At 38.5% G+C, this 14,496-nt stretch overlaps 1 protein-coding gene across 2 annotated transcripts in view; it reads right to left on the bottom strand.

Annotated features, from left to right (window-relative positions):
* The window catches only part of PARD3B (par-3 family cell polarity regulator beta), a 1,049,764-nt gene that overhangs the window by 520,674 nt on the left and 514,594 nt on the right, over window positions 1–14,496 (bottom strand). For both annotated transcript variants that reach the window (XM_081242115.1, XM_081242116.1), the window contains exon 5: window positions 6,353–6,438. In XM_081242115.1, the coding sequence (XP_081098241.1) occupies window positions 6,353–6,438 (86 nt within the window). The remainder of the gene's footprint in view (window positions 1–6,352; window positions 6,439–14,496) is intronic.

The following is a 14,496-nucleotide window of genomic DNA, read 5'->3' as shown; positions in this document are numbered from 1 at the left end:
ATGGAACATTCTCCAGGATAGATCATATCTTGGGTCACAAATCAAGCCTTGTTAAATTTAAGAAAATTGAAATTGTATCAAGTATCTTTTCTGACCACAATGCTATGAGACTAGATATCAATTACAGGAAAAGAGCTGTAAAAAATACAAACACATGGAGGCTAAACAATACACTACTTAATAACGAAGTGATCACTGAAGAAATCAAAGAGGAAATTAAAAAATACCTAGAAACAAATGACAATGGAGACACGACGACCCCAAACCTATGGGATGCAGCAAAAGCAGTTCTAAGAGGGAACTTTATAGCAATACAATCCCACCTTAAGAAACAGGAAACATCTCGAATAAACAACCTAACCTTGCACCTAAAGCAATTAGAGAAAGAAGAACAAAAACACCCCAAAGTTAGCAGAAGGAAAGAAATCATAAAAATCAGATCAGAAATAAATGAAAAAGAAATGAAGGAAACGATAGCAAAGATCAATAAAACTAAAAGCTGGTTCTTTGAGAAGATGAACAAAATTGATAAACCATTAGCCAGACTCATCAAGAAAAGAAGGGAGAAGACTCAAATCAATAGAATTAGAAATGAAAAAGGAGAAGTAACAACTGACACTGCAGAAATACAAAAGATCATGAGAGATTACTACAAGCAACTCTATGCCCATAAAATGGACAACCTGGAAGAGATGGACAAATTCTTAGAAATGCACAACCTGCCAAGGCTGACTCAGGAAGAAATAGAAAATATGAATAGACCAATCACAAGCACTGAACTTGAAACTGTGATTAAAAATCTTCCATCAAACAAAAGCCCAGGACCAGATGGCTTCACAGGCGAATTCTATCAAACATTTAGAGAAGAGCTAACACCCATCCTTCTCAAACTCTTCCAAACACTATCAGAGGAAGGAACACTCCCAAACTCATTCTACGAGGCCACCATCACCTTGATACCAAAACCAGGCAAGGATGTCACAAAGAAAGAAAACTACAGGCCAATATCACTGATGAACATAGATGCAAAAATCCTCAACAAAATACTAGCAAACAGAATCCAACAGCACATTAAAAGGATCATACACCATGATCAAGTGGGGTTTATTCCAGGAATGCAAGGATTCTTCAATATACGCAAATCAATCAATGTGATACACCATATTAACAAGTTGAAAGAGAAAAACCATATGATCATCTCAATAGATGCAGAGAAAGCTTTCGACAAAATTCAACACCCATATATGATAAAAACCCTGCAGAAAGTAGGCATAGAGGGAACTTTCCTCAACATCATAAAGGCCATATATGACAAACCCACAGCCAACATTGTCCTCAATGGTGAAAAACTGAAACCATTTCCACTAAGATCAGGAACAAGACAAGGCTGCCCACTCTCACCACTCTTATTCAACTTAGTTTTGGAAGTTTTAGCCACAGCAATCAGAGAAGAAAAGGAAATAAAAGGAATCCAAATTGGGAAAGAAGAAGTAAAGCTGTCACTGTTTGCAGATGACATGATACTATACATAGAGAATCCTAAAGATGCTACCGAAAAACTACTAGAACTAATCAATGAATTTGGTAAAGTAGAAGGATGCAAAATTAATGCACAGAAATCTCTGGCATTCCTGTACACTAATGATGAAAAATCTGAAAATGAAATCAAGAAAACACCCCCATTTACCATTGCAGCAAAAAGAATAAAATATCTAGGAATAAACCTACCTAAGGAGACAAAAGACCTGTATACAGAAAATTATAAGACACTGATGAAAGAAATTAATGATACAAATAGGTGGAGAGATATACCATGCTCCTGGATTGGAAGAATCAATATTGTGAAAATGACTCTACTACCCAAAGCAATCTACAGATTCAATGCAATCCCTATCAAACTACCACTGGCATTTTTCACAGAACTAGAACAAAAAATTTCAAAATTTGTTTGGAAAAACAAAAGACCCCGAATAGCCAAAGCAATCTTGAGAACGAAAAACGGAGCTGGAGGAATCAGGCTCCCTGACTTCAGACTATACTACAAAGCTACAGTAATCAAGACAGTGTGGTACTGGCATAAAAACAGAAAGATAGATCAGTGGATCAGGATAGAAAGCCCAGAGATAAACCCACGCACATATGGCCAACTTATCTTTGATAAAGGAGGCAGGAATGTACAGTGGAGAAAGGACAGCCTCTTCCATAAGTGGTGCTGGGAAAACTGGACAGGGACATGTAAAAGTTTGAGATTAGATCATTCCCTAACACCATACACAAAAATAAGCTCAAAATGGATTAAAGACTTAAATGTAAGGCCAGAAACTATCAAACTCTTAGAGGAAAACATAGGTAGAACACTCTATGACATAAATCACAGCAAGATCCTTTTGGACCCACCTCCTAGAGAAATGGAAATAAAAACAAAGATAAACAAATGGGACCTAATGAAACTTCAAAGCTTTTGCACAGCAAAGGAAACCATAAACAAGACCAAAAGACAACCCTCAGAATGGGAAAAAAATATTTGCAAATGAAGCAACTGACAAAGGATTAATCTCCAAAATTTATAAGCAGCTCATGCAGCTCAATAGCAAAAAAACAAACAACCCAATCCAAAAATGGGCAGAAGACTTAAATAGGCATTTCTCCAAAGAAGATATACAGACTGCCAACAAACACATGAAAGAATGCTCAACATCATTAATCATTAGAGAAATGCAAATCAAAACTACAATGAGATATCATCTCACACCAGTCAGAATGGCCATCATCAAGAAATCTAGAAACAGTAAATGCTGGAGAGGGTGTGGAAAAAAGGGAACACTCTTGCACTGCTGGTGGGAATGTGAATTGGTACAGCCACTATGGAGAACAGTATGGAGGTTCCTTAAAAAACTACAAATAGAACTACCATATGACCCAGCAATCCCACTACTAGGCATATACCCTGAGAAAACCATAATTCCAAAAGAGACATGTACCAAAATGTTCATTGCAGCTCTATTCACAATAGCCCGGAGCTGGAAACAACCTAAGTGTCCATCATCGGATGAATGGATAAAGAAGATGTGGCACATATATACAATGGAATATTACTCAGCCATAAAAAGAAACGAAACTGAGCTATTTGTAATGAGGTGGATGGACCTAGAGTCTGTCATACAGAGTGAAGTAAGTCAGAAAGAGAAAGACAAATACCGTATGCTAACACATATACACGGAATTTAAAAAAAAAATGTCATGAAGAACCTAGGGGTAAAACAGGAATAAAGACACAGACCTACTTGTGTCTTGTGGGATGGGGAGGGTGGGAGGGAGGGAGATGCATGAGGGAAGGGATGTGGGAACAGATGTATATGTATGACTGATTCACTTTGTTATAAAGCAGAAACTAATAAAAAATAATAATATTTACGAAAAAAAAAAGAATCCGCCTGCCAATGCAGTGGACACGGGTTCGAGCTCTGGTCCAGGAAGATCCCACATGCCGTGGATCAACTAAGCCCATGCGCCACAACTACTGGAGCCTGCGCTCTAGAGCCCGTGCTCCGCGCAACAAGAGAAGCCACCGCAATGAGAAGCCCGCGCACCGCAACGAAGAGTAGCCCCCGCTCGCAGTAACTCGAGAAAATCCACGCTCAGCAACGAAGATCCAATGCAGCCAAAAATAAATAAATTAATTTTAAAAAAACACCACCTTGTAAAAATAAAAAAAAGAATATTTTAAAGAGGTTTAATAAATAGTCCACAGTTACAAAGGTAGTGTTCAAACTCAGGACTTCAATAAATCCAGAAGTTTGGAATTTATCCAGGGACTTCACTGGTGGCACAGTGGTTAAGAATCCACCTGCCAGTGTAGGAGACACGTGTTCAAGTCCTGGTCCAGGAAGATACCACATGCCATGGAGCAACTAAGCCCGTGTGCCACAACTACTGAGTCTGTGCTCTAGAGCCCACGAGCCACAACTACTGAGCCCGTGTGCCACAACTACTGAAGTCTGCGTGCCTAGAGCCCATGTTCTGCAACAAGACAAGCCAGCACAATGAGAAGCCCACGCACTGCAACCGAGAGCAGCCTCTGCTCGCCGCAACTAGAGAAAGCCCGCACGCAGCAACAAAGACCCAACGCAGCCAAAAAATTTTAAAAATAAATAAATAAATTTTAAAAAAGAAAAAAAATTTTATCCGGTAGTGATATGTGGGATCAATGAGAATAAGGAGAGATTGACACTTAAGAGCAGAGTTTGTAGGTTATTACAATAGTCTGACAGAGAGTAACAAAGGTTTGAACAATAGCTAGGGGAATTAAAACATCACAACACGTTGAAGACATTTTGAGATGGACTCTGCAGTAATTTACTTAGCTTCTATGCCATCTGCATGGAAGTGAGTCCAAGGTCCTATGCTTGGGCCAAGCTCTGTGGGGTATCAGACTATCATTGCCTTAGGAGAAAACTGATGATGTAACTCAGCTGTAAGTGGCTTCCTAGTTTCCTTCCATTCTTTCTTCCTCATTCCATACCAGCTAGAACCAACGTCCTGTCCTAGAATTTTAATCTCTAAGCTTCCTGCCACTCTGCCCATCTCCACCCCCCGCCCCAGCTTTGCATTCCATACTGTTAATATCCTCATCTTCCCCCCATCTGAGAGTCTGCAAGCAATGGAGTTCACATTCACTCTACTTTCTGATCTTGGCCTCAAACTAATTTCAGCTGATTTTTCCTACACTGGTGCTCACCACATCAAGTTTCTTAGCCCTGATTATGCATCATGAAATAAAACATCAAGGAATCAGTGAAGGTGCACACAACAGGTAACACTGGAGTCAAAGGATTTGGAGACAAGAGTGGTGAATGTAGATTGGGTCTCTAGAAGTTAACCGCTCTGGATTGCAACTCCTTAGCCTGCTAAAGGTGACAATAAAACTCATGCAAAAAGTCCCTTGTGATAATCAAATTACACAGATACTCATATGTGTTTTCATTAAAGAATATTATTTTTTTAAAGTCTTATAGTCCATTTCTCTGAATTCCTTCTATCTGGAGAAAGCTGAGCTAATTTGTTCATGCAGCCATAAACCAAACAATTGTTAACTCTATAACAACGTAATACTTAGTTAAGATGTTAGCAAACTTTTCAAAAAGCTAACATTAAAAAAAAATGAAATTAAAGGCAAACAGCGTGAGTATTACATTCATTATGCCTACCTCCCAAAACAATCTTATCAAGCTTCTAAAAAGACAGTGCCCCTGAGATTTTCTGTACCAAAGTTTAAATATTGTGCAGCTCATTAATCAAAGAAACACAATCTAAATAAAGAGTAACTATGTCATATGGCCATCAATTAGGATAATCCACACAGTAAAGCATCATGATAAAAGGTGAACACACATTTTTTTTAAAGCTAATTCCATGTAACATGCTTGGCACCTATTAATAACTGGACTGAATGAAAGGAGTATGTTGACTGAATGAATGAATGACCATCAGTCTTAAAAGCATCACCTTTCAGGGCTAAAGCCAACAATCTATTAAACATGAAATTACTTATGCAAATTCTGAAGCAACTTTAAAAATGATGATGATGATAATAATAAAGATGATGATGATGTTGATGATAGTGGAAGCAACAGGACTTACTCTGACTCAGGCACTGTTCAAAGTACTTTACACATGATAACTAATTTTGTCTTCATACTAACCCTCTGAAGAAGGTTTTAATATTATTTCCATTTTACAGACCAGAAACTAAGGCAAAGATTGATGAGCAACTTGCCTAACCTCCTAGAAGTAATAAGCCGCAGAACTGGGATTTGAACCCAGGCAGTAGCTAGGGATGAACTGGAAATTAGCACAGAGCAAAGCAAGTGCCCATAAACACGACAGCAACTAACTTTGTATAATAAGTTACTTACATTAAAAACATGAAAAATCCAGGTTGATAGTCTGGATTCATTTTATACACATAGAGGAAAATATTGCAAGATGGTTAAAACACAAGGCACAGTAATATTCAAGGAGCTGACATCAAAGAAAAACACTGCACCACGATGAACGCTGAAATGTTCACTTTAAACTGTTGTTCAAAGAGAAGAAAAAAGCAATTAAGAAATCCAGGTTGCAGAAGAGTTGGAAGCATTGAGGCTCATTTGTATATATGTTTGTCAGGAAGTTCTCATATTATATTAAAAAAATGAGAGAAAAAAGTAATTTAGCAATTAATTTTAGAATTAGGTTTCACTCAAGTATTCTACTTATCTTGATGTTTCCTATAAAATAAAAACTATAATCTAAAAAAAAACCAAACATTAAATTGAAATAAAATATTCTTATTCACATAAATAGAATATACCTCAATGCATCCATTGTTTTCGGCGATGTCAGGAGTTCTGTCTGCACGCCATTCATAACTTCATCTTCTAAGTCCTGTGTGGAATTCTGTAGTGAAACAAACACATAAGCATGTGGATGTTATGCACATAGAATTGAAGATTTGAATACAAATTCTCAACAGGAGAGAGTAAATGGTTTTACTCTGGATATATACAGTGTGCTCCAATTTCTTTGAAGACTGGAAACAGGTGTTAATCTTTTCAGTGCTTTCAATGTTCTTTTCTCTTCCATTTGGTTTCTGAAATACTCAAACGGGCCATTTACACAAGGCAGTATGTTAAGAGCTTTGGAATACATCATTTAGCTTCCTGCTACTCAACCATAAGCTTTTGGGACTGAGTGTTTTAAATCAGCAAGGAAAAGGGGTACCAAAGGGAAGGTACCATTGACAGGTAGTGATGTATTAGCTTTAATGTACTGTACTTGCTTGCATCTCCCTGGTGACACTAAAAATATAAAGAAAGCAAAATTCATGAAAAAAAAGTTGCCTGTCAAGGTCACTTCTATCAAAAGCGTGACAGGACTAGTGCAGGAAAAGAAATCTGGAGTTCTTACTTTGCCTTAAGACTTTAATTCTGAGGATGATCTTCAGCACAGAGAAACTAAAATTAACCACTTAACTTCTAAAATGGTAAACACTCTTCTACTGCAGAGAGGTAAGAGCTCGAGAGAGGTCCTGCACTTCAGGATGGTGGCAAAGTTGAACTGGGTGTTACATAGAGGAGAGATGGATTCTGGAAAGCCAGCCTGCTTGAGATTCTCATTTAGTTCTCTGTTAGGCTTTGGAACTGAACTATTTTTTATTTTTTAAACATCTTTATTGAAATATAATTGCTTTACATTGGTGTGTTAGTTTCTGCTTTATAACAAAGTGAATCAGCTATACATATACATATATCCCCATATCCCCTCCCTCTTGCGTCTCCCTCCCACCCTCCCTATCCCACCCCTCTTGGTGGTCACAAAGCACCGAGCTGATCTCCCTGTGCAATGTGGCTGCTTCCCACTAGCTATCTGTTTTACATTTGGTAGTGTATATATGTCCATGGCATTCTCTCACTTCGTCCCAACTTACCCTTCCCCCTCCCCATGTGGAATGAACTTTAACAGAGTAATTCTGCAGACACATCACTCTTCAGAAGCAGAGTCACAGATAGCGCTCATTACAAACTCAGGTTTCACTGAAACAAACTACATGGAGCATTCATGGATCTAAATGTACCATTTCAACCAAAAAATACAATAGATGAGCTAAAAGGCTGGACATAAAGGAATTAGGTTAATATTTTGAAGAAAACAAGACAGGGAGGCACAACTTAAGCAGTGTGTCATTGTGAACTGATTAAAAAAATGTATTTCATTTTTAGATTGAAGAGCAACATTTCACCTAGGGGTTGGTAGTTTTGGGAAGCACTTGATCTACACTAGATTTAAAAAATTTATTCGCTTTTTCGTCTTCATGAGGATAAAGAAAGAAAAAAAATCCAAAAAGTTAAAGGATGCTTTTTAGTTTAAGGTACTAAATCTTAAAAGATGAATGTCTTTGAAAGATTTAAAACATTCACCTTATTATGAAGGGCTTGATGTATGCTTACATTGAAAAGTCACAGGGTTGGGCAGGTTACAAAAATACTTGGAGACAATTTAACAAAATATACATACTTGTGACTATTGCACATGACAGAACATTTGATGACTGCATTTATGTCAAAATCAAAATCATTGACTTTCTCATCTCTCTCTCTCTCAAAAGAGGGAGCGCCATGAAGGGTGAGGCTGTATCTAGTCCTCTCTACATTAAGCACACAACACACAGAATTGATTTAGTGAATGTTAATGAATAAATAAGCTGAATGGCATTCTATTAGCTTCCTAATACTTTGCAATAAATTCAAAATTAAATGGCTAAAAAACATTGTCTCCCATAGTTCCTGTGAGAGATTTAGAAGTGGCTTGGCTGGGCAGCTGTCGAGTAGAATCTCTCATAAGGTTGCAGTCAAGGTGTCAGCAGGGCTGCAGCTGCAATCATCTAAAGGCTTGACTGGAGCTTTAAGATCCACTACTTTTTCTCTTATAAAAGCTTCAGGGCTTCCCTGGTGGCGCAGTGGTTGAGAGCCCACCTGCCGATTCAGGGGACGCGGGTTCGTGCCCCGGTCCGGGAAGATCCCACATCCCGTGGAGCGGCTGGACCCGTGAGCCATGGCCGCTGAGCCTGCGCGTCCGGAGCCTGTGCTCCGCAAGGGGAGAGGCCACAAGAGTGTGAGGCCTGCGTACCGCAAAAAAAAAAAAAAAAGCTTCATTAAGATATGCTTTACATAACATTAAATTCACCCTTTGAAAAAGTACAGTTCAGTCCCTTTTCACTTATTCACAGAGTTTTGCAACCATCACCACTATGTAATTTTAGAACAATTTCAAAACCCCACAAAGAAACCCCATACTCATTAGCCAGCACTCCCCATGTTTTCTGCTTCCCACAGCCCATGGCAATCATTTACTTTCTGTCACTAAGGATCTTTTTAAATAAAATTTATTTATTTGTTTGTTTGTTTATGGCTGGGTTGGTTCTTCGTTGCTGCACGCAGGCTTCCTCTAGTTTCTCTTCGTTGTGGTGCGCGGGCTTCTGACTGAAGTGGCTTCTCTTGTTGCGGTGCATGGGCTCTAAGCTCAGTAGTTGTGGCTTGCGGGCTCTAGAGCGCAGGCTCAGTAACTGGCGTGAGGGCTTAGTTGCTCTGTGGCATGTAGGATCTTCCTGGACCAGGGCTCGAACCCAGTCCCTGCATTGGCAGGTGGATTCTTAATCACTGCACCACCAGGGAAGCCCTGTTGATAAGTATTTACCTATTCTGAACATTTTATATAAACAGAATCATAAGATATGTGGCTTCTATCACTTAACATGATGTTCTTAAGACCCTCCCGTGCTGTGGCATGTATCAGTATTTCATTCCAGTTTTTGGTCAAATAATATTCCACTGTATGGATGTACCACATTCTGTTTACCCATGCATCACTCTATGGGCATTTGGGTTGTTTCCACTTTTGCTTATGAATTATGCTGCCACGAATATTTGAAATAGTGTTCAATTGTGAAATAATGCTAAGAATGAGAAATTCTTGCATGGACAGATGTTTTTCATTTCTCTCAGGTATACATCTAGGAGTGGAATTGCTGGGTCATATCGTAACTCTCTGTTTAACATTTTGAGGGACTGCTACAGTATTTCCAAAACATCTGCACAATTTTGCATTCCTATCAGTAATATATGAGGGTTCCAATTTCTCAAAATCCTCACCAACACTTGTTATTTCCTTTTTTTAAAAAAATTTAGCCATCATAGCGGGTGTAAAGTGGTTTTTGTTTTGCATATACCTAACGAGTAATGATTTGCATTTCCCTAATGATTAATGATGCTGAGCAACTTGTCATGAGACTGTTGGACATTTGTATATCTTCTTTGAAGAAATGCCTAATTATTTGTATTTTTATTATTGAGTTGTAAGAGTTTCCTAAACAGTCCATATACAAATTCCTTACGTATACGATTTCCAAATCTTCTCCCATTCTATGGGCTGTGTTTTCACTTTCTTGATGGGCCCTTTGAAGCACAAAAGTTTCTAATTTTAATGAAGCTCTATTTATTTTTTCTTTAGTTCCTTGTGTTTCAGTGTCATATCTAAGAAATACTGCCTAACACAAGGTCACAAGGATTTACTCCTATATTTTTTCCTGTTTTATAGTGTTAGCTCTTACATTTAGGCCTATTACCATTTCTAGTTAATTTTTGTACACTGTGTGAGGTAGGGGGTCCAACTTCATTCTTTACATGTGGATATTTAGTTGTGCCAGCACCATCTGTTGAAAAGACTATTCTTTCTGCACTGAGTTGTATTAACACCCTTACCAAAACTCAACTGACCAAAAATGCAAGGATTTATTTCTGGACTCTCAATTTTATTCTATTGATCTATATTTGTATCCTTTTGCCAGTACTACACAGTCTTGATTACTGTAGCTTTGTACTAAGTTTTGGAACCAGGAACTAAGAATTCTCTAATTATTTTTTTAAGTTTGTTCTGACTATTCTGGGTTCTTTGCATTTTCATATGAATTTTAGAATCTGAGCATCAATTTTTGCAAAAAGCTGGCTTTTGATAAGGATCACATTGAATCTGTAGCTTAATTTAGACAGTATTACCATCTTAACAAAATAAGTCTAGTCTATGAACAGTTAACAGTTAAAGAATAAATATTCTTTTTTGGCTTTGTAATTCTGTATGGACATACATCCTCGGAATGTCAAAGAAAAAACTGGGATGTTTGTTATAAGGTTTTAACTGTATTTTTGACTCTGCTCCCTATTCCAAATGTAATTTTCTTGTTGATCCCATGCCAAGGTAAGAAAATAACATATTTTCTGGTTCAAATCAACGTTCCGCGAGGCTCAAAGGAATTTTTTTCTAGTTCTGGTTAGATAGCAAGTAAAGGTTTTATTTATGTCAACAAAGTACCTAATGCTCCGAGTATATGAAAATGTCAATTAGAATTTGAAAGCAATATTGGCCCAATTGCAATGTGATAATCTGCTCAAGGGTAATTCTGAACTGACTACAGTTATATAGCAATCATGTTAATCACTACAGACTAAAAGAAAAAACACACATTCACAGACTTACGTGTCTAAGACAAAGTTCTACTATTTTAAAAGCTGCATCAAAAACTCTGCTTGCCACAGCTATCAAAAAAGGTAGTGACGAACTATAGAAATGATCCCTGCTAGAGTCTGTCATACAGAGTGAAGTAAGTCAGAAAGAGAAAGACATATACTGTATGCTGACACATATATATGGAATTTAAGAAAAAAAATGTCATGAAGAACATAGGGGTAAGACAGGAATAAAGACACAGACCTACTAGAGAATGGACTTGTGGATATGGGGAGGGGGAAGAGTAAGCTGTGACAAAGCGAAAGAGAGGCATGGACATATATACACTACCAAACGTAAGGTAGATAGCTAGTGGGAATCAGCCGCAGAGCACAGGGAGATCAGCTCGGTGCTTTGTAACCGCCTGGAGGGGTGGGATGGGGAGGGTGGGAGGGAGACGCAAAAGGGAGGGGATATGGGAACATATGTATATGTATGACTGATTAAATTTGTTATAAAGCAGAAAAAAAAGGGTAGTGAAAAAAAAAAAAAGAAGGGCTTTGCTGGTGGCGCAGTGGTTGAGAGTCCACCTGCCGATGCAGGGGACACGGGTTCATGCCCCAGTCCGGGAAGATCCCACATGCCGCAGAGTGGCTGGGCCCATGAGCCATGGCCGCTGAGCCTGTGCGTCTGGAGCCTGTGCTACACAACGGGAGAGGCCACAACAGTGAGAGGCCCACGTAACGCAAAAAAAAAAAAAAAAAAAAAAAAAAGGGTAGTAACTACAGTTTATCATCTCAACTAATGGGCAGTGTTTGTCACTTGCCAAAATCATCTCTATATATTGAAGTAAAAGAATTCTTTGATATTCTCTAGAGATGGGGCAGGCAGACAAATGCTTAGGACATCCTACAAGGACACAAAGCCAATTCCCAATTGACTTCAACAATACTGTAGCAGTGCAGTGCTTCAAGACTTAGACAAGGGCTTCCCTGGTGGCGCAGTGGTTGAGAGCCCGCCTGCCGATGCAGGGGACACGGGTTCGTGCCCCGGTCTGGGAGGATCCCACATGCCGCGGAGCGGCTGGGCCCGTGAGCCATGGCCGTTGAGCCTGCGCGTCCAGAGCCTGTGCTCCACAATGGGAGAGGCCACAACAGCGCGAGGCCCACATACCGCCAAAAAAAAAAAAAAGACTTAGACAAAGGCAGCTTATTTCTTGACAGGGTCCATAAAAATCACTTTTTCCAAAAATTACCAAAAAAATCATATGCAATAATTTAAGAGCACTTAGGCTTTTTCTTCACTAAATAACAGGATGAAATGAAGAGTCACAAAATCACACAAAGCTAAAAATAAAAATTATATATATTTTTCTCATAGCTTATTTGAATAACTTTGAGCCAAATCTGTAAAATCGTGACTTTTAAATTTGGAAATAAAGGGGCAAAAAAATCTCATTATGAAGAGCTAGGGTATAAACAACAGGTGCTGAACAGTCACTATATTTCTTCAGTTTAGATTTGAGAAATATTAATTACGTGATTTCAAAGCTTCAAATTTGTCTCCAGAAAATACTATGGTTTGGCAAGCTCTATGCTTAATCTTATTGGTAAAATGATTATAATTTCTATTTTTAATGTTAACTTAAAATAAATCTGATCTGTTACATAGAATACAAGGGTATAAAACTATGTTGAAATTTACTTTACCTCTTCCTTTTGCTCACATTACAATACTTTGCTCCCTAATAAAGTTCAGCAGGAGGTCGTGTCTTGCCAGCCAGGCAGAGACCTTTAAGAAGCTTGTCCTTTACCTCTTTGATTATCAGAGCAGGGAACGTATCATATGTGGCTCTCACAACAGACAAGTTTAATTACTACAATTGTTAAAACGTGAACATTTTTAGCAACACTTTCAGGATCACGGGAGCATTTCTGACAGCCAGAATGAGTTCGATTTAAACATCACTGTGCTATTTTTAGCTTTAAAATCAACACTTACATAAATACTCCCAAACCAATTAGTGGCAGCTGGAAAGTAAAGGTGTTCACATTTAGTTAGCACGAGTGCTCACGACAGCAAGTGTTCACAGGCTGCATGGAAGGGGCCAAGTACCAGGCAGGGCAGCCCTCTCTCTCCAGTGTGATCCTGGTGTTGCCACCAGGTTATCGTTTCAACGTTCACTGTGGGTATAAGTCACCGATTTCATACAGGAAAGTGTATTCATGACATAGCCTCATTAAGTTATACATCTCCAAATAAACTTAACACTCACGATAAAACTTTTTGGAAGAAAATGTTACCCACATTCTCATCACTATTCCCTAGTCATGCACAGCTATAAAACAATATTAAAAACAGCTTTACTGCTCAGTTTTTCGTCTCTCAGATGAGAACCGAAATAGATGTTATCCGTAGATGGCTCGCTTTGACTTACAGGTGAAGATATATGGCCTTGATTCCCCACCCCAATGCATTTTAGCCACATCTGAAACCACTTGACTACAAAATTTTAATTACAATTGAGTTATGTTTCCAAAACTCAGGTGTATTTTATAACAAGATTTGCATTCTGAAAAGCCAACTGCAAGTTTCCTTTGAAATTGCATATGAATTTTAGAATGAGAGTAATAGAAAAATTATACAGAGAAGACTTGAATGCTAGGTTATGTGCCTGGTGCTCATACATAAACATCATGTAAATTATAAAATAAAATTCTGGGCATAATTTCAGAATATTTGTTTTGACTTTTTAGAGCACGAATATCTGTACTAAAGTAAAAACAAGTTGTATCTGATATGCACACATGAGATGAACATCCATTTTGGTAGTCAAGCACTGTTATTTAAGCTTGACCTAATATATTTACTTCATGCCTTGAGCAATGCCGTGCCATGGGAAATATCTCAGTTGGCTTCATAGATCCTACCCCAAAATGTTCCAGTCCTAGCAATTTGACACATTCATAATTTATTTTATATAAATGATATGTTTATTCATTTTATATATATATATAACAAATGTAAATGTTATATATACAAAATGTATATTAGGTTGTATTGGGTTGGCCAAAAAGTGCCTTTAGTTTTCAAGTAAAAAGACATATTTCAGGCTTCCCTGGTGGCGCAGTGGTTGAGAGTCTGCCTGCCGATGCATGGACATGGGTTCGAGCCACGGTCCGGGAGGATCCCACATGCCGCGGAGCGGCTGGGCCCATGAGCCATGGCCACTAGGCCTGCGCGTCTGGAGCCTGTGCTCCGCAACAGGAGAGGCTGAGGCAGTGAGAGCCCGCGTACCACACACACACACAAAAAAGACATTTTTCATTTTCACCAAGAACTTTATTGAACAACGTATCCACCCTTTTGTTCCACTACCTTCTGCCATTTTTCAAGCAACTTCATAATTCCATCTTCCCAAAACTTATCTTTTTGAGCAAAGAACTGTTCCAAGTG

The sequence above is a fragment of the Mesoplodon bidens genome, assembly GCF_964165515.1.
Source record: "Mesoplodon bidens genome assembly, chromosome: 8".
Lineage (NCBI taxonomy): Eukaryota > Metazoa > Chordata > Mammalia > Artiodactyla > Ziphiidae > Mesoplodon > Mesoplodon bidens.
Note: the sequence above shows the minus strand (reverse complement) of the source record. Positions and strands in the feature narration are given on the sequence as shown.